Here is a 20,778-nt window from a genome sequence, read left to right on the forward strand (position 1 = left end):
TTTCTTACTGTCTGGTTGTCTGAGTGTGTTTCTTTCTTGCCTGTACAAAGCGTTTCATATCTGACGTGTCTGGATGAGAGCTGCAGTCTTATTCTACATAATATAATATATAAATCTTCCTGGTACTTTTATTAAATGACGCTGATTTTGATCTTTGGTTTGTTGTGAGCAGATTTCAGTGACAATCTGTGCTCTAGACTTTAATAAAACTTAGATAAATGCCAAGAAATTTCTGTCCGCCGAGCTGCTGCAGAGGCACGAACATTGTCTTGTGAATGAACTACGACTGACTCACTGCAAATGGCAATTCTGCCCACTTTCCACACTGAAGCATCAACAAAAATGCCAGATTTATGTCACCAGGAGAGGAAAAAAAATTGGGACATTTTCTGCTGCAGTTTGAACACAGCCCATCTGCTTTTCATGTTTGTCCATCTGCTTCCCCGTATACCAAGTTTTTATTCTTCACTCTGCGTCTATTTTTTATTGACATCTCTATTTTTGTCCAACGAGTCAACCTCGCTGTCTACCTGCTCGCTTTTATTGACCCAAGGTCAATAAAATGCATCATTTCTTTTCACGGTTGTGTCTTTCCTGAAGGAATCTTGAAACCATTCCAGACATGCCCACATGAATATGACCAGGAAGATGTTTACATGGGAAGGTTGAATCAGATTTCAGGACTGTGCTGTTACTTGCGTTTCACAGTGCGTGTGTGTGCGTGTGTGTCTGTGTGAAAGCCAGTATGTTGTTAGGTTTCTCCGCTTCTAAATTGAGCGTGTCAAAGTACACCTGGAGATAAAGACACAGGAGGAGGGCCTGCTGAGTTGTGAAAGTCATCCATCTATGTCCATGGCTCCATAGCTCCCCCACCTCTACACTCTCCCATGGCTGGGGTCAAAAAAATACCCCTAAGAGTGTTTGTATGTGCGTCACAGAGCAAGAAACACAAAGTGCAAAGGAGTTTAAAGACACTATATGTGCACACTGTGTATGAGCTATCGCTGGGGTTAAAAAGGGTAAAGAGCACTGAGGAGCAGCTTTTATATATGTGTAAATGTGTGCAAGCGGTTCGATTCATATGCTTCCTTACCTTGTAGGTTCGACAGGAAGGGTTGAAAGCATTCGTTCCGCAAACAAACAAGGTGTCGTCATTTTGCTGCAGGAGTACTTTGATGAAATTGTGACACTCATCCTTCAAGTGTACCGGGCAGGAAAAAAGACAGACGAAAAGAAGAAAGGAAACCCATGGTGACATTTGTGTCTTTTATAATCAACGCTTTTACGCACTACACATGGTCTGTGTGTCGCGTCTTTCATTTTAAGTGCAGCATGTATTGCTTCATGGACAAGTGAGAGTCACGCAAAAAGCATTAAACATATAATGATTCAATATAAGATTTCTTCGTGGCACATGAAGACATACTTACAGCAGATCTTAATGTGGTGCTTAAGGTCTTTCTCAAACAATAATCAAATACTTATTTTTAAATCCAGAGAAAATTAGCATTATGCTGCCATTAGATATGAAAACTCCCACTGAAGTGCTCTGCTACCACAATAAATTGTCAAACGAGAAGATTATGTGAACCGCAAGAAGTGTGTTATTGCACCTTCAGGGTCTTGTGTCTGTTAATGTGAGTGTCAGACAAAGAAACAGAGAGACTGTCGGCAGTTACATCTGTTACAGGTTCTCTGCAGTGTATAATGTGCGACTGACTAAAAAGTGTTTTGTGAGGAACAGGGTGACATTTGTTCTATAAATGAAGTCAGGGTGTTTGTGTGTTTGAGTGTGTGTGTTTTCTCTACCTTATGCTTCCCTTTCATTCTGCAGGTGTCCACATCTGCCTGTCTGGACTTCCATGTCATTTTCTAAAAGAAAAAAGATGAACATAAAGGAGAAAATGAGAGAAAAAAAAGAATCAGAAACAAACAAGCTAAACGCTGAGGCAGAAGGGGAAGAAAGCAGACAGCCTTATAGAGTTCAATAACCCATCCATACTGTGATCAATAATCATCATCTGAGATTCCCCATCATTGATTTCCCTCATAAGCCACCTGCTCTGAGGTGAACTTTATTCTAAGCACTGGTTGGAGATCAGTTTACCTCCTTGAAAGTCTAATTCTCTGCCAGAGAGAAGGGAAATATGACACTGACCCCGGATCAGAACAGAGTGTGTCCAAGGACAGATCCTGAGCAGGTTTCTGTGGATTGATAGGCCGGCCACACACACACACACACACACACACACACACACACACACACACACACACACACACACACACACACACACACACACACACACACACACACACACACACACACACACACACACACACACACACACACACACACACACACACACACACACACACACACACACACACACACACACACACACACACACACACCCACCCCCTTGGCCTGTGGGTCAGCCCTCGCCCAAAATAAAAGCACACAAACACCCTCTTTCACTGTCACACACAATAATCAGTCAGTGCTAAGTTATATTTGCTATCCAGCCGCATTAACCCACGTACACACTCTGGCCTGTGTGGCCTGAGGGTCAGCGCTAAGCCACAGGTCCAGACCGCTGCGTAGCCGCCAGTGTTGTACAACATGTTTGGAGCTGAGCCACTGATTAAAGACCCTCAGTCATCAATCAATCTGCACGTCTCCCACCAGCCTTTCATCTGCAGCCTGCTCTCATTAAGACCCACTCGTCGGGCTCTGAAATTGAAGTGGATGAGGTGGAGGGACGGCGGGTTGTTGTATACACCAGAATCGCCCTGTTTGAATTCTGCTTGCATACATTATGTTAAGGGCAAGTGATGCCAGCGAGGAGTGGTTGGAATGGAACGGAGAGTGGGTCATTACAGCTGAGGGCCTATGTAAATATGAGGTGCTTTTATATGAATAACCTGAAACTACACAATGGGATCTTCTTTCCTGTCTGCATCCATCTTGTCTTTCTCGCACTTCTGTAATTCATCTCGTCTTAGTTTTCCCTTTCTTCCTCCGCTGCTCGTCCTCTCCTGTCCTGTCCATCCCTCCCTCCCACACTTCCTCCCCTGTCCCCTCAGCTTCCGTTACACACCCATCAGACCTTCCACTGTCCCACTGATGAGCGTGGATGACGCAAGCAGGTTTGCTAGCTGATTGATTGGATAATCTTCTTAACGGGGTCACCGTGAGTAAGACTGCTGGCAGGCACACACATGCATGCACACATTCGACCACGTGCGCCCGCCAACACACAGCGGCACCGGGAGCAGTGCGAGGTTATTAGGGTTACGTTGTCAATCACACCACGTCGGCAACAACACACCCTCAAAGAGACAGACGTCTCACTCACCTTACTGAAAAAGATCTCGTCACTGTTGGCAGTGTCCGTGTCCACCGTGTATATGTGATCCCTGCGAGCGATTGAGGCGGGGTGAGAGACGGGGGAGAGAGAGGGCGAGGGATTGAGAGAAAGCAGAGGGAGAGATGAGAAGATAAGAGGTCAGACAGCAGCAGACAGTCAAAAATTCAACAAACAATAAACCCATTTCTTTTCTTCCCTCTCTGTTTTCCCCCTGCAGGCAGCAAACAACGTCAGAAAATGGGGCTTTGTGTAAACTTTGTTCAAACTTCAAAATATGACAATAAACAAAAGCAGGCCAGAGCTATTTGCTCTGTCAGACAGAAACAGTCAACAAAGGTTCAGAGCGCTGTGGCGCAGGCCGGGGGACAAAAGCCTCTTTGTCCCACAGAAAGGTCTTGATGGGGGGTGAGGGAGGAGGGAAGGTTGAGACGGGAGGTGCCAAGTCACTCAGAGCTGTTCAGGTCAATTAAGCCTAGTGTTTGAGCCACAGGAAATCTATACTAACACTCATTATAGCTCAGACAAGAAGACTTATGTGTGCTGGCCTGGAAATATACAGGCTTCTCCTGTATTACACAGTCCAGCCATAAAGGCCCCAACCAGGCATATGGAATACATAAAACTCACAAAGGTTAACAACATCGCAGACAGACGGAGCGACTGGTTGACCACCAGGCAAAGCTACACCTACTTACCGGAGAGAATTAAGGTGCAGACGTGGCGGGTGGAGGGTTGAAGGTGAGGAGGTGGTTTTAAGGGAGTAGGAGGAGGCAGAGAGAGAGAAAAGGGGGATTTATCTCGTTTGAGAACCAAAGGTGACCATGCCAAACGATGTAACTGCTTTAATTTGTTGGAGATTAGCTGTTGAACGTGTTTTTAATCAAAGTGTGTAACAGTGGCATCGTCAGGCTCACGGCTTAATTACGTTCCAGCTCCCCAACCTGCGCTCAGCCAGCCAGCCCGCCTTGCTCTCTCATTAACTAAATCTAATAAAGTCTTTGGAGGAACAGGCATCTTGAAATGAATCCACTTATATTGCTTTCCTGGGGGCCAACGCCATCTCCTCGAGGATAAAAACCAGTCCACCGTACATTATCAGCGACGATTCTTAAATTGAATAATTAATCTTTGAGAGCAGTTGAAATTAAGAAAACACTTCTGCTTTGTCAGTCAGAGAGGACATGTTTTTGACAAAATCTGCTTTTTCTTTGATTTCTGTCTTACGTCATGTGATTTCTCCATGCGGCACCACAATTTATTCACTTCAGCAAATGCTTTTTTGATTTCTAGTTTCTGTATGTATAGCCTATTAATTGATCATGTGGCTTATGGATCATTATAGTAAACATTATTATCATTATCTTTTTAAAAAAAACACATTATAATATCAAGATTATACTAAAATACACATCTAGTAGATGTATTCTTTCAAGTTCAACCAAATTTGTTGCCCGTTTCCTAAAACATTCTGTCCAACTGAAATTAAAAACACTTTCACATGAAAGCAAACAGCGAAGTCAGCTTGGGGTCACTGAGATGCATCCCTCCTTCCAAGTTCACTTGCTCAAGCAAATGCCAGATGCTGACCGTCACGCTGCAGTCTGCCACGATTAAAAATTGACAATCTCCGGCCAAACCAGCAAACTCCACTGTGCAGTTTTATTCAGGCTCAGTGCTTGCACTACCATTGCAATACTCTTTGGCTAATTGAACTGGGCTGAATTTCCTGGGTTATCTAATGGCCACTCTGGGTTCCAGAGTTTCTGTCACCTTGTTTCCAGTGTAACGGGATACACAATAATCAAACTTAGTGAGTCGACAGGAAGTTTAATTATTAAAAGGCCAACTCGCAACTTGTCAAAGCAAAAGAATAAATACATCCACATAACTGAAGTTAAAATAAAAAATAAAAAACAATTGAATGGAAAAATGGCGGGTGATAACAGTGATAGATGATATCGCTACAGTGTTCTGTCTCCTAAAGTTCTTAGAGTTGTTCAGTTAACTTCACTTATATCTTTCTATTAAAATTCAAACTTTATATTAAAAAGACTCAACTAAATCAAAAGCCATTTAAACAGAGGATTACCAGGCGGATTTAGTGTAATCCCTCGGGTTATTTTACTGACTGCAATTTTGAAACAGCTCATGAGTAATCTGTAATTGACTGCTCCATAATTTTCGACAGTAACCATCCCATTTATTCTCCCTGTCCTGCGCCTCTCTCGTCCCGGCTGCTGACAGCGTCCTCCAGGGCCGAGGCCTTCCAGCCGCAGGGTTTTGGGTTCCAGCAGAGATTAGAGGGAGCCAAGCGATGAGGTGTCCCTCAAACATCCTGACTGGAGATGGAGGAGGACAATGGAGCGGCTGTGTCTGTGTCAACACCAGCTCTCCAAACACACACATGTGCAAGGAGACTCCCCCTCTTTTCTTTTCACTCCAACTCAATCACACGCATGCACCCTTTTCCCTGCACCTGAACTCATATTACAACAGATTCACTTCCCTCTGGTGTCACATTCATATCACTTCACAAAGAAAAGAAAGCAGAGGCAGAGTGTTCAAGGACAACTCTGCTAGCATCGTGTTGTATAATATACACCATAAACTACAAATCGAATATAGTTAACATTAGCGCGGATCATTTTCCAAAGCAAGCCTGAAGTCTAAAATTGATTTCCTACATTCCAGGCAGCCGGTGGTTTACATTTATTTAATAACATATGAAAGTCAGCTTGCAGAGTTAAGGTCTGCTTCAAGTATATGATCCATCATAGCCACTATTTCAACGTCAATATTGTCGTAAGTTGGGCTTCACGAACTATTATATTATTGGAGTTATTAAATAATGAAACTAAAGTGGATTTTGATTACCGATTAAACTGCAGATTTTATCTTTATTGCATGGATAAACACATCAAAATTTATGTCAAAAAATGGTAAAAAAATAATGCTCAACACGAGTTCCTTGACTTCAACTTGATCTCTCCAAATGTCATGTTTTTGTCTGACCAACCACCAAACCCAGAAATACTCAGTTAAAAGTAGGACATCGATCATCTACGCTTTAAAGAGAACCACAATGTTCAGCAATGTAGACAAGATTTATCATTACTTCTCTGCTCTCTATATGGTCCCTTCACACACACCATCAACATGGCTGTTACTTCAATGAAATATCTGTATTTTATCTCAGGTGTTGTAAAAATTGCTTTTGGTGTTGTTATGAGCCTTCAAACACCAAAAAGGAAGCCATTCCTCTGACCCCAGCAGCTGAAAACAGAGAGCAATTTCAAGACCATTCTTGCCTGCTGAGCACAGTTCAGACTAAACACTGTTTTGAGTAAAAGCTGCTGTCCTGTTGGGGCAAAAATGTGGTCAGTCTAGACTCGTCTTACAAACTAATTTTATTATGCAACAGCGCTTTTTCATTTGTGCTGGGCAGTTTGCTGTGAATACACAAACGTGTTCTATTGTCTATTGTTTCCGAGAATAGAATCCATTTATATTACTGATGTGCAAGGTTTACTTATGAAATAATTTATAAGAATGAAAAACTGCTGTATTCTTCCACTCGATCTGCATACAGGAAGCAGACTAATCCAGGCATTTTAGAGCAGGAACATTGTTTAAGATAAAGTTCTGTATAATTTATAAGAGCAAATTGTCCAAAAATAGTTAATGTATTCTTATGTTTTTCAACGTGAGTTTATCTTCTTCTATGGATGGATGTTTCAGGAACACACAAATTGAACATTCCGAACCTTTTTATTTTCTAAGCCTACATACTCTGGCTGTTATTTCAGGATCATTCCTATTTCATTTTGGAACTACATTTTCTGTGATGCTTTGGAGGATGCAGCCTGGAAATTGTGGACCGCATTTTGTTTATATTTTGGCAAATCATCATTAAAAATGAAATAAAGCAGCTATAACCACTTTGTAATGCACCCACGAATGCAACAGAAAGCTATTCCAAGGTTGTGCTGATCCTGAAGAAACTGAATACTCAACATTTCCAGGTAAATTCTGGCTTTGGAAGCAGCAATGTTTTTCTATCATTTTCTCAGGAAACTCATGGATGTCAAGTCATGCTGTAAGACACACGATAGGTGTGTATCATGTCTATGTGCTCAGACCTGTTATGGGTTAATATTCCCAGAGGGAGTGGTGTTTTGATGCAACTTGTAGCAATGGGGTGATGTTATCGAAGAAAGTAGTGTTTCATGGCAACTGCTGCTGCTCCATGTGCTTTGGCAAATGTGGGCCAAACTAAAATAATTAACTTCCCAATGTTAGCAGAAGTACAGTGCCTTTACCTCTCGTCTTTCCCCCTGCATCCCCCCCTTTAATATTCCTTCCCTCCCTAGGGAAGTTGCATCTCACACCTTAAAATCTGTGCCGACCACTTCACCAACTTAGTCTCAGTTTCATCTTTCTGGCCCGTCAGAACCTGTCTAACGTGACCAGGCCTTTACTTGCAAGCAACTTTATTAACTGAAATCCCCTGAGAGAAGTTTTGTTGCATGTCATTGGCTTTCCCATCATTTCTTTACTCTCCACTGTGAATCGAACAGTCTGAGGGTGGAACAATGCTGTTACTCAAATCACAAGGTCCTACAGGAGCCGCAGTGCTGATGATGAAACTGGAAGCACCGTGAGATTCTGAGGGAAAAGAAATAACAGAAGCCTTTGAGAGCGGATGAGCGCAGAACATTGGGTGTCAATGTGAATCACTTGGCGTAGGCTTCGCATTTCCCGAAAATCCGGCGACAAAAATGTGTGAGTAGGACGGAAGGTATGCAAATATCCTCTTAGGCACAAATATAGAGGCACTGTAAAAGGATGGTTACACACTGAGAGAAAAAGCTGAATGATCGAGTCAAGACAGTGGACCAACTGAGCGTGGGCAAAAGTGTGAGATTGAGTGCAACACAGTGACAGAGGGTCTCCATCCGACATGTAGCCATGCGTGGCCATGAGAACACTGGGTCTTTGTGTCCAAGAATGTCGTTTTCATAACAGCGCATTTCTTCTGTGGTGACCGCAGAACAGCTTGGTCCATCTGCTGGGTCTTTGTCAAACTATCTCGCACTCCAGTGGCAGAAAAGAGGGGAATGTGATTAGCATGCACCCCACACCTTATGACACCACCCCACTTTCCTCAAACCGAATGCCTGCACATCCTCCCTCCTCCCTACCTCCCACCCTTTTACTCCCATCACCCTCTTCACCCATATTCCTCCCTCTTCATAACTGGATCATGGGCGGTAGAGGAGGGCCCATTGTACATTGTTTTGGCTCTCACTGGTTCAAATCCTCTTCACAAAGTGGATGGGAGGGAACCGGGGAAGCCAGCAGGCACCTTTGGGCTGTGAAGGGAGTTGTTGGAGTTCTGAATGGGCTGAGGCCATCGAGAGGCCCTCGGTGATGTGGTGCCATGAAATGCGACAAGCCAGGGTTCACTCACCCCCAAGCTGAGGCAGGTTGTTCTTTTGGAAGGTTGAAGCTCTCTTTATGGTTTTCTACATTCTCTCCATAATTCCTTTCAGTGTGTGTTTGTATATGGCTGCATGCGTGTTCTTGTGTGGGAATGTTTCAGAGGGGTGAAGAGCATGTTTGGAGCACACACATTTAGCACAATTAAGCAAGCGTACATAATAGCTGCAATTACGTTTATTGGTTAAAATTCATCCAGTTGTCTCAAAGTATTATACACAACCCCATTTTTATTTCTATGGAGCCCATTAAGTGAGGGAATAAATAATTTGTGCTCCAAGTTTAAATTTTGTACTTTTGAATCACTTTCCCCGTGCTCATGAATTATTTGGACACATTAACAGAACACGCCATTAAGCAACGTAGCCGCAGATGTTTAATGCTCAATATAAATATCGTATGAATTAATATATTTCTGTTCAAAGTCAAAACAAAACTGCATTAAATTCTGCTCATTTAGACTTGGTTAGCTATTATGAGACACCACTTACTTTTAATTTTTGACTGCATTAATGTGTAGCTGGAGAAGAGTGTGTCGGATTTGGGAACTTAAGAGTTTTCCAGGTGACATGGTTCGGTTTTCTTTTCAGGTGGTGATATTCAGGGGGCATTGGGGCTGTTTGCAACTAGAATGAAAGGAAAAACCTCTAAATTTGAGGCCATGGTTCTTTGTCAGAAATTGGTGGATTTTTATATCTAGGTTTGGGGTGTATTTCTGTCCAAAGCAAAGGAGTTTAAGTTTTTCAGGATAGTTACAGAAAGAATGAGATGACGGATACAAGCAGGTGAAATGGGTTTCCTCAGTACTATGTCTGGGCTCAGCCTTCGATATAGGGCGAGGAGGTTCCACATCTGGAAGGTGGTCAGCCATGCTCTGTATATTTTTGTTGGATGAATTCTTTCAAATTTCAAAACAGCAGAAGAAAGACCGTATTGAACATAGTTGCAGGGTTACGCTTTGAATGGCCCAGCTTCAAATACAGGTAGTTATGATTAGTAGAGCTGCAAGCTTTGTTTCAGGGTGGACGTGGCTGGATGTCATTGGTGCTGCGAGCGGAGGGAGAGGAGGCAACCGTGTAATCCCAGTCATTAGTGGGTTTTAACAGGATTTGGTGGAGCTACAATAATGGAGACTCTAGTGGCCTCCACTGCGAGACCCAACAGGGAAGAGCAGCGGCCACAGAGGCACGACTGTTCCAGAGGATTCAACTGAGAGAAGGTAATCTGGATTTTTGAGTGTATGTGTGTGTCTCCGTGTGACGGCTAATGGCAACCACAAATTCTGGTCCTTCCACTCTCACACACATCACTCCGTCTCTCTCTCTCTCTCTCCTACACACGCACACTCTGATTCCCAGGCTTCTCAGCCTCATAGAGGGGTGTAAACAGAGTGTGGTTGGCGTTACCATGGTAGAGGCTGAATGAGGCCCGAGAATGGCGACTATGCCCTGCATGTGGAGAGACCTGGGACATGCTCGCTAGGCAGAGTATACAGTAACACAAGCATGTATGGACTGTCTGTTTCATTCTCTGCATGTCTTTTTCTCTTTCTGTCCTCAAAACCTTGAGCTAAATTTAGTTTCATTCAACACTGATCACCTTTTCGTAGTTTCATTCCTTTCAGCAACATTGTGATCATTAAGTTTGATGTTAAGATCGAGAAAACTGGGTAGCTTGATTAAAAAAAGTTATCAGATAGGTCAAAAAACATAATTCATGAGATGATTATACAAACTTTAAACCAGTGCTTCTCCCACTCCAGAGAAGGGGGGGGGGGTATGTAGCAAAAGATATTATGAAAGAATGCAATTTAAACTAAACAAGTATCTTCATGCAATCATACCAACCTTTTTTTTTTAACTGAACTTTAAATTGGATTCTTGTTTTATTAGTTGCTTAGATTATTATTGGTAATAACACATTTTTAAAAAAAAACAGTTGGATGCGTGACTATTTTTTGAAAGTAGGTTAAACTTAATTGGAAAAGAAAAGAAAAGCAAGAGGTAAGATTAATACCCACAATGAGTTTACAGATTGGCTTTCTTGAGAGGCTCATCACTATTTTAGTCGTGCTCACCTTCTTTACTTCTGAATAAAATGGCTTAAAAAATGTGGCTAAAGTGTTAGCTTGTTAACAATCAGTCCAACTGTCATCAAATGTTCCTCAGATCTCAGCTGTTTCATTGAGGAAAAGTAGGACTATCTGTACTGATAAAAATGACAGAGAAAATCAGTAAAATATGATCCAAATTGTGAAAGAATTAATTGTAATCTAAATATTAAACATTGACATTGGAAACGTGGGACACACCGCCAAACACAAAGGTTTTAACTTTGCTGTGGGAATAAACTGCAGGTCCTGGCATTTACTACTAAGAAGAAAGACAGTCAACAAATCAAAAGAAATCTGAAGGGAGTTTTTACGACACAAAAAGCACAGCAAAGCAAGTCTGACATTTGTTACTGAAAAAGATGGAAAAGAATTGGACTTCATTGTGACAAATTTGCAAAGTATTGGGGTGCCCGTTCAACTGGTTGAGCCTTCGGGCTGCAGGAGCATTTTGCACATTTGTCACTATGAAGTCCAATTCTTTTCCAACCTTTGCCATTACCAAGACTTGAGTCTGGGCCACAGAGGCCTGGGTTTGATTTCAACCCAGTGCCATTTGCTGCATGTCACCCTCTGTCTCTCCGGTCTCTCTTTGGCTGTCTATACAATAAAGGCTTAAAGAAATGAAAGTCTAGCAAAAAAAGTGTGCAAAGCATTGGCAATGCAACAGGCACAAATCTGGCACCTCTGAATTGCTCTGTTCTCCTTGGTCAAAGTAAGCTCTCCTTCAAAGATAAAACACTTCTTGCTGCACACATTAAACAAGACATGATTGAAAAATGTATGAAATGTGAGCTTACTGCCCTAGATTAATTAATTCTCATGAATGTAACTGTAGTTTTTCTGTGTTATGGCTGACAGCTATGTATCTCTTTCAGAGTGTTTATGGGTTCAGGCAGGAGTAGACACACACGTTGCAGGAGTGGGCGGTAATGGTCAGAAATCCAGTTAGAGCGGGATTAAGAATACAGTCCCACGCAGGCCTCTACATTCCACCTCTAAAATAGCTGCTTGAATAAGTGAGCATAGATAAGGTTAAGGTCATCTTACAAAAAATAAATCAATGTTCCACATTCTAAAAGGTTTAAAACTCAAAGTAGCTTAGTACAAAGGTAGAGGTCAGAGAACACACACACACACAGTTTCTACTATGCATCTTCACTACTGAGAGCAAAGAGTTTAGCATTCCCAAAGTAAAACATGTCAGAGAAATGAGATCACAATTTGTTTTTCTGACTGCTACATGGCAAGTGGCTTCAATCAAATCAGTTTACTGAAAGCACACACAGCTAGGAAAGTCATCATAACACTGCTTACTCACTGTGCGTACACAAACGGTTCACATTCATGCACGCAGCCTGACTCACACTCGCACACAGATATTTTTTGCAGATATCGGAATGATAAATCTCCAACTGCACCATGATGAATTCCCTCAGAATGCTGTACATAGTGTACTCTGACCATGAAATATGGACCTCTGGGATGGGAATCCTCATGCGTCCATCTCTCACTGAACAGTTTATTGCTTTTACTAAACGTGACTCTGCTGCTAAACACCTGAAATACACATGACAGCAGACACACAAACCACAGAGCTCGTTCATGACAAGGTTTTTATGTTCATTACCTGCACTCTAATATACATCATGTCTCAGTAACTCATGGGTAGTGTATAGCTGATTGCTTCAATAAAAACTATCAAACAGCCGCTCGGCACAGGGTCAACTCTCATTCTCATTGCTGTGACTCCCCAAACATCTCTTGTTATGACTCACAAGCAATTATTTCTCTTTTATTTCCATCATTTTTCTTAAAGTTTGTTAGCAGAAACTCTGCCGTGCACCCTTCCTGTTAAGAGCAGATGTTTGAGGGAAAGAGAGACAAATCAACAGTCAGTCCCATGCCAGTCTTGTTAAAACTGAACAAACAAGAGGGTTTTTGATATCCTGCATATGAAAGGACGGCAGCCTCATATCTTATCAAGCTGTAGTGTCCCTCTGGATAATGCACTTGATGAAAACTGAGCCATGGAATAAGATTTAGAATATTAAAGGGACTCAACTGGTCATGAACTGAATTCATAATCAACAATACAATATATACGAGTCCAAGAAAGCTAATAATATTTTAGAAATATTGGAAAAGTCATATGACCTCATCAGCAGAGGCCATTTTCTTCAATACTTGTCCACATAAAGTGAATAAAACAAAACTGCATAAAGAGCATCAGATTTGAACAAATCAATACATTTCATTCAAGGCTAAAAACTCAGTATAAATGATCAATCGCTGCATCTGTTGCCGAGTTCCTCCGTTGCCAAAGACTTGACTCTTTCCCTCTATGGATTAAGGCACTTTTGTCTATTTACAATTTCATCAGTTGCTATGTTTGTATGCATCTCACAGCTTAAAAATCTTGTGATTTTTTGCCAGAGCCAAAACAGGAGCCAAAGGGATTTAATACACTGAGCAGTCATTCAAAAAACAGCCCGAAACAGTGTTGGGCTTTGGACTGCGTTCACAGTGGCCATCTGCAAGCTGCTGCGCACCAAGAACTGAGGCTCACTCGTCTAGAGGCATGATGGCAAAGCTGTGGGATGCTGGCCCCAGAATAAACAAGCCATTTGACTGGACAACCATCATAAAAGGAACTATTGATGTTGCCTTTTTTTTTTCTTCCTTTCCGCAGCATTGTGCGTTGTTTCGTAGCCCGAGTCTTGCTGTGTCGACCGTTGGCTCAGTTTCACATTGATTTCTGAAGTGGTAATTGTCTCTGCTGTTTGCCTTAAACTGTTTGTCATTTAACTTTTACATGTCTTTATCGATATCCCGTTAGAGCCGATGGATACTATTGACTCCGGCATTCATCTCCGTGTCAGGATCAATGGCGGTCACCCGGCTCGGTCTAATCTGAGGCAGCCATTCCAGTCACTCCGGGGTCACATACCTCGGCCATGTGTCGGCATTCCCAGTCTGCTTTAAGCAAGTATGCGAGTGTGGAACCGACACACCAGGTGACCTCACACTTGCACACATAATCACATGCACAAGTCGCAGCGTATACAATCTCTGGCTGTGGCTCCCGCACACCCGCCGGCACAACAACACATGTTCACCATTCCCAACATATATCCATATACACGCACATGTGGCCGCATATCGGACCCAATAAATCACTTTTAAATCCACCGGACAACTGGTCAGCGTACTAAATTGGGCAGCACACACCCTCTCTCTTTCAAACACACACACAAACTCTCCCATACACACCCCTCCAATAAACCCTCTGTGCCTCATTTCCCTCCCCTGCCCCTCAGCCCCCTGCCACCCCATGTGGAGCAGGTGGGCGACAGGCAGTCCAAAGTCTCTGGCATCCCACCACACACACACACATACACACACAGGCTCTCTCTTTCGCCGTGTTTCCTTTCTCACTCTCCCCACACCTCCTCTTAATGACCACAGATATTTTTAAAAAAAAAGCTCTGCCACTTAAAGCAGCAGCCTCCCGTCCGCCACTTAATTTGACATGCTTGGGAGGAAAACAAAGAAAGACCCCTATTGTGGCTTTGAACAGCATCCAATCAAGCCTGCCACTCAATTAGCCATGGACGGCACAAGAACACGCACATAAGGATCCGTTTTATTAAGACCTTTTCAATGCCGCTTTAACAGTACAGGCCACTGCGCAATCAAACCTCCATTGAAGGTAAACCAGGCCGTCGGTGCTTTCCGACATGGACCTGACTGTTTTCCAGATCGCTCACTTTGCCGCGAGGTGAAGCACTATGAACATTTTTAAAATACCGATGACAAGCGAGACGACAAAATCAATATCGATCCTGTCCATGGCTCCAGATGGTGTAATTGAGCCATATTATCTCAGAAAAATGAGTCATACAAAAATAAAAAAAATAAAAAAATAAAAATGTACAGGTGGAAAACACACTGACGTAAAGTGATAAAGGCAGGTGACAGACATGGGAGGGGAGGAAGCCAGACGAAACGAAAAGAGCTTTAACAATTGATCTGTGAGGGCTACAAGGCTGCCAACAAATAGTGCAAAAAATGCTGTATTAGTGTTTATTGACAACACAGAATGTGCATTAAGACTGTCTGGATGGCGCATGCAGATCAGGAAACAAGGAAACTGGAAAGTCTTTTCTTTGAGGTTAGTTTTTAACTGATCTGTAGTTTTCATCTCAGTGAATGCATGTGCGTGCATGAGAGAGTTTGCATGTCTGCTTGGATGTTTAAGAAAAAAAAACAGGGCACATGTCTTTAGGGACATCGTACAAGGTAAAAGGGGTTTTGGCAGATGGTGAGCTCAAAATAGAAAACAACAAGGAGGTAATGAAAGAAAAAGTCCAGGCTGCAAAGTGATTTAAAGTTTCAGCATTTTGCTCTGAATTAGTCCCTCATGATTCCCAAAACCCTTAAAAGGACACGGCACAGCAGGACTCCCAAGTTTGGTTTGATGGCCCAACTGCTGTGGATTTCACAGCCCTCGGTTATTATGGAGTTAAAACTAGATCACACGTTCACAAAGCAACTGTAATATGAGAGGAGATGATGAAGGACTTAATAATCCTGGTGTTTGATTAATCCTAATCTATAACGGCTGCACTTTTGTTCCACATCGAAAAGTGGTAAAACTTACATTTATGTCAGTCTGTGCCTCTGTCTGAAATATTAAATTCAATTCACTTTTTTATAAGGCGACACTTGTCATCCTAAGTTATTTGTCATCTCCACATAGCAAGGTGAAGACTTTACCAAAGAAACGGAACAAATCCAAAGATTCCCTTGGATTCCGTTCGAGAAAGCACTTGACAACAAAGTGAGGAGAATGGCACAAATATTTGAGGAGCACATTAAAAAAATGGAATAAATAGATATTATCACCTACCTAGCAGCGATGTATAACGTCCTGTTCATGATCATGATAAGCTGGATGTCCAGTTTGTGCCGCTGCGTGTTGTTCCTTCCAGGTTTGTGGCCCACAAATGCTGGATACTGCTTTGTGTCTGCAAAGAAGGAGACAAAAAAATTAATCCCTGCACGTGATAACCTTACATTTATTACTGCAGTAATGGCTTTAGGAAATTATGAATTTCAAAGCTTTTGTCAGGCGTCTCATAGGCTTTAAGTCAAATGTCAACTCATGCTTCTTAGCTGTGCAAGGAAACGCCACCGCAATTGGTGGTTGAGCTCCTCCTGCAACCATAAATCGTTGACTAAAAATATGCTGCACTGTACCATGCAGTCGTTCTATTGTTAGTGGCTTTGGATGAAAGCGCCTGGTTTGAATAAACAGTCTGATAGTAGGAGTGTAGGTCCATGTGAGGCTGGCTGGGTTTGTGTTTCAGCTCTCCTGGCCAGGAGATACAGTGTTCCACCCGTAGAGAGAAGAACAGGACAACAGAGAGGCAGAAACACAGACAGAAACAGAGGAAACAATGACCATATCTTTACAGCCTGCCACAGCGTTTACACTATCACACACAGCATTAGGAGCCCAACAGAAAAATAGCGGATTATCCTTTGATGTGGGGTGGGCTCCATTTCAAATGCTGCCTTAAGTCCTTGATTTTAGTGTGTGTAGAGGGCCTATCCTCGGGCGCCAAATTACACTCCGTGCCTTCAGAATGTGTTCAGTGTTGGGGGTTGGTGGGGGTTGCCGAGGAAGCAAAGGGTTGAGAGGGATGTGGAGCAGCAAAGGGATAGAACAAGTGAGACAGATACCAAGAGGGGGATTTGCAAAGTAGAAAACAAAGAGGAAAGGGAAAAGAGTGCAGGCGGAGAGTGAGGCAGGATTTGTAATGAGAGGAAAGATGGTGCTAAATAAAAGAAAGAAAGAAACAATTGAAGAAAGGAAGAATAAAGGATATACTTACAGTTGCCGTGTGAGATGCTAATAGGTTCGCTGTCTTCGGGGAAGCCCGCCCCGGCTATTTGCAGTAGCGTGAAGTAGAGTAACAAGGCCTCTGACCTCATGGTCGCACCAACACTGCTGCTGCTGCTGGTCCTCTGCTACAGATTTGTCTCAGCCTGGATAAAGAGAGGTTGGAGTAGGAGGAGGAGATGGAGAGGGATGGAGGGAAAGAGTGAAGGAAAAAGGACAGAAAAAAACAAAGTTTGTCAAACTGTGTTTTCATCCGACTGCCATCAACAACAACAATGTCTCTGTGGCTTCTACATTCATGGTGCAAAACAAAGAAATGCAGAAGCAGGTGGGAGGCGAGGAGAGGCAGAAAAAGAAAGGAGTAAACCAAACAAATTCAAGTCCACCTGAATTAGCTGTTTGTGCATTTTACACGGCCCATTGCAGTCTGTCAGAGATATATTTATATATGCAATTTCGATGACTCAAGTAAGCCGCATTGCAAGCGAAACAGAATTAATTGGATTAGGGTGGTAATATGCGTCATAGATCGATGGCAGGCAGAGAAGATCTCTGTGTTTCTCTCATCCTGTCTCCCTCTCTCTCTGTGTGTGACAGGGTCTTAGTGAAGTGGCAGAGCTCTTGTTCAGATTACCCCGCTGTAAAGTATCAACAGTACTTTGAGATGTGGCGGGACGGCGTGGCAGCTACCTAATTTCCCACTTGCCAGTCTCTTGCCAGGGTAGCAATCCCACACCGCAACAGGTCGATGACTCCCTCTAAATCTGTGCATCAGTACGGCTAATAAACACTCCATTTCACCAGAGAAATGGTTTAAGAGCCACCTGAAGGCTTGTACTTTCCTTTCTCTCCTCTTCATGACATTTCTCATTGCACTTGGTGTCTACTTTAAATACCAAATGTTGACTCACTTTTCTCACTCAGTGAGCGTGACAACTGCACAAAATGACTGGATGTTTTTCTTTTCCTTCATCGTTTATCTATAAATCCTGGAAAAGGCAATGTACTCACCCAGCTAATTTCCTAATGTAACTTATACGTGCTCACTAAAGTGGATTTTACAGCAGATGCCCTACATTGTGTTGATGTAACGTCTTCATGGGGCAAACCATGGCAACTGAGCTTATTCTTACTGCAGTTTGTGGCAACCAATTACACCCATAAATCATCCCAGACAATTATTGCGCCTGTAATCTAATCAAGAATAAAGCATTTAATTTGCATAAAGCACCTTCTTCTTCTCGACTGAAGCTGTAGGGGTGTGATGTTGCCGGGTAGATAGAGTAAGGGGGGATCCTTCAGGGATGAAGAATTGAATAAAATAGTCGATTTCATTTGGTCCAGTCTGATAAAAGTTGTTTATCCCACGCTGTATTTTCATTCCCTATTGTAAGTCCAAGGGGAGAAGGAAGGAGGAAGAAAAAGAAAAGTGGAAGTGGTGGTGGTGGAGGGGGGGGGGGGTTACTTTCTCTTTTCTTTGTCATGTCTCTCCCCCCTCCCTCTCTCTCCATGCTCCTGTGAATCTCATTCAGAAGAGGAATGAAAACACTATTCACTGGTAGAATCATTTTAACACTGAGGAGAATACCAATACTAAAGCCTGGATACGACCTTGATCTCACAAGCTGCTCCGTTCTCCTCCCTCCGTTTGCCTACTCCTCTTATCCTTACACTGCTTTTTGTACCACATTCTATATTTCATGAAGGGAAAAAATACAAAAATGGATTTTCCCTGACCCTCCCCTTCCTTGAACAGCAAAGGCTGCCTGAGCTGCATTTGTGCTACACGTTCCAACTTTGTCTAAATTGTAAGTAAAGATGGATTTTTTTTTCCTGCAGAGTACAGTTAACCTCTCAGAGGGCTAAAACATGTTTCCCTCCTGAACCTTGACCCGCAAGTCCTCCAGTAATTGACTGATTGATGAGCAGGAAGTGGCATAAGACAGAGAGGTGAGCCCGGAGGGAGCCGGCACGGCGAATGATGGATGGAGGCTGCGCTGACCGAGAAAACAAGATCTGTACGGTCTGATAAAAGGGAATAATTCTGTAATTGTATTTTTAGATAGGACCTGATTATGTCAGAATCAAACCTAAAACTATAATAGCTACCGCTTCCAAATGAATATAGATACTGTAGTTTGTTATAGTTGAAATTAACCTCAGGAGATTAATCATATTTGAAGGCGTTTTTCCTTTAATGGGTGGATGCTGATGGGGAGGCACATCCTCGATCTGTATCAGTGGGTTGTAACAGGATGCTAAAAACTGTTAGCTAAACCATCTCACACTGCCTCCTGTGATACACCAAATTAAATTGAGCACAAAATGACTTAAGTGAAACCCGTAAGCCTTCCAGTGGCCCTTTCATTACCAGCTGCCACACATGAGTAACAGGAGGGAGCGAGACACAGTCTGTCTTCACCGAATTACACTCTTTCTGTGGAAGAGCAAATTGCTTCCTCGTGTGCGAGTATGACTGTGTGTGTGGCGTGTGTTAAAGCCTGATCTAAAATGCTACTTTTGTGCAGCACTGTAGACATCTGTTTAAACACACACATAAGCTGAGAATATCATGATTTAGGAATCAAGGCTTGAGCATGTGCTCAAACTTCAACTAAGAAATTACCTGCAAAAACCACTCTAGTGCAGGTGGAAGTGTTTGGATTCCCTCTCTTGCAAAAGCTTCCCTTGAAAAACAACCAAAGAGACGACATAAAGAGTAACAGTGGATCCCCGTGCCTCCTCCTCGGGCTTTTAATAGATAATATCATTTTAAGAACCTTAACTGCTATTCCCTCACACCTCCTGCACACTCGCAGTGATAAAGTAGCTGTTTGCATGTGCGAGCATAACTATATGTATGTGTGTGTGTGTGTGTGTGTGTGTGTGTGTGTGTGTGTGTGTGTGTGTGTGTGTGTGTGTGTGTGTGTGTGTGTGTGTGTGTGTGTGTGTTTGTGTGTGTGTTTGTGTGAAGTAGAAAGGCGATAGAGGGGAGAGTTAATCAAGCTGGATGCTGGCGGGAGGCCACCAGCAGGTAATAAAAACACAAGGACCCCCCAGAATCCATCTACATACCACGGCATCTTATGAATAACTATAGAACTCTTGATGCACGCAGCGAGAAGCATAAGCTTTAGAAAAAGTCACATAAATTAGAACTATATTAGCAATAAGCAACTTGAAGCAGGAAAACAATCACTAACGCAGAGTCACCCATGGGGGCCAACCTAAGCTGTATTAGCTTTAACAATAAACACATTAGCAGGCCTAATGATGTTATGCTGCTATTGCATCAACATGTTAGCTATGGGTGCTTGGAGCTTGAACATGCTCGGAGTGACGCACATTAATTACAAAGACAAGGTCATCCACAGTGGGCTTCAGGTGAGGGAAAGGAAGGAAGTGTTTCTCAACATTTAGCTACACATTTAGCTTGTCAGTTCAGTTAACCTTCTCAGCCTCAAGCAGTCTTTGGCTGTTTTTTGCTCCGGTCACATTCATACATTAAGTAAGTCCTGCACCTTCATGGAAACAGCAAAAACATGGCTAGAAGTACAGAAAAAAATAAAAAAATAAAATATATATATATATAATCAGCATGTACAACATTTTTCTAAAGTCCACAGATGATATCATTATACTTGGAAAATGTTGGTTCTATATGCCAAGGAGCACAAGATGTTTAGTTTTATACACAGTCTAGTTCATGCAAGTTCTTTATTATTTGCTAATTTCTAAATGCAACATGTAGGATAACGCGATTTTGATCAAACACACAAACGCATGTTTTATAATGGAGTTATAGGATCAACAAAAAAATGAAAATCTGCAAATTCTTTCTATTTTTACAATTTCTGGCTCTGACTATTGCTTGAATGTTGAGGATTTCATGC

At 42.5% G+C, this 20,778-nt stretch overlaps 1 protein-coding gene across 1 annotated transcript in view; it reads right to left on the reverse strand.

Annotated features, from left to right (window-relative positions):
- The window catches only part of sema6a (sema domain, transmembrane domain (TM), and cytoplasmic domain, (semaphorin) 6A), a 105,296-nt gene that overhangs the window by 43,935 nt on the left and 40,583 nt on the right, over nt 1-20,778 (reverse strand). Inside the window, 5 exon segments of the mRNA XM_051950477.1 lie at nt 1,094-1,195; nt 1,810-1,872; nt 3,357-3,417; nt 15,890-16,007; nt 16,878-17,031. Of these exon segments, the coding sequence (XP_051806437.1) occupies nt 1,094-1,195; nt 1,810-1,872; nt 3,357-3,417; nt 15,890-16,007; nt 16,878-16,977 (444 nt within the window). The 5' untranslated portion in view covers nt 16,978-17,031.

Source organism: Acanthochromis polyacanthus, chromosome 7 (genome assembly GCF_021347895.1).
Source record: "Acanthochromis polyacanthus isolate Apoly-LR-REF ecotype Palm Island chromosome 7, KAUST_Apoly_ChrSc, whole genome shotgun sequence".
Lineage (NCBI taxonomy): Eukaryota > Metazoa > Chordata > Actinopteri > Pomacentridae > Acanthochromis > Acanthochromis polyacanthus.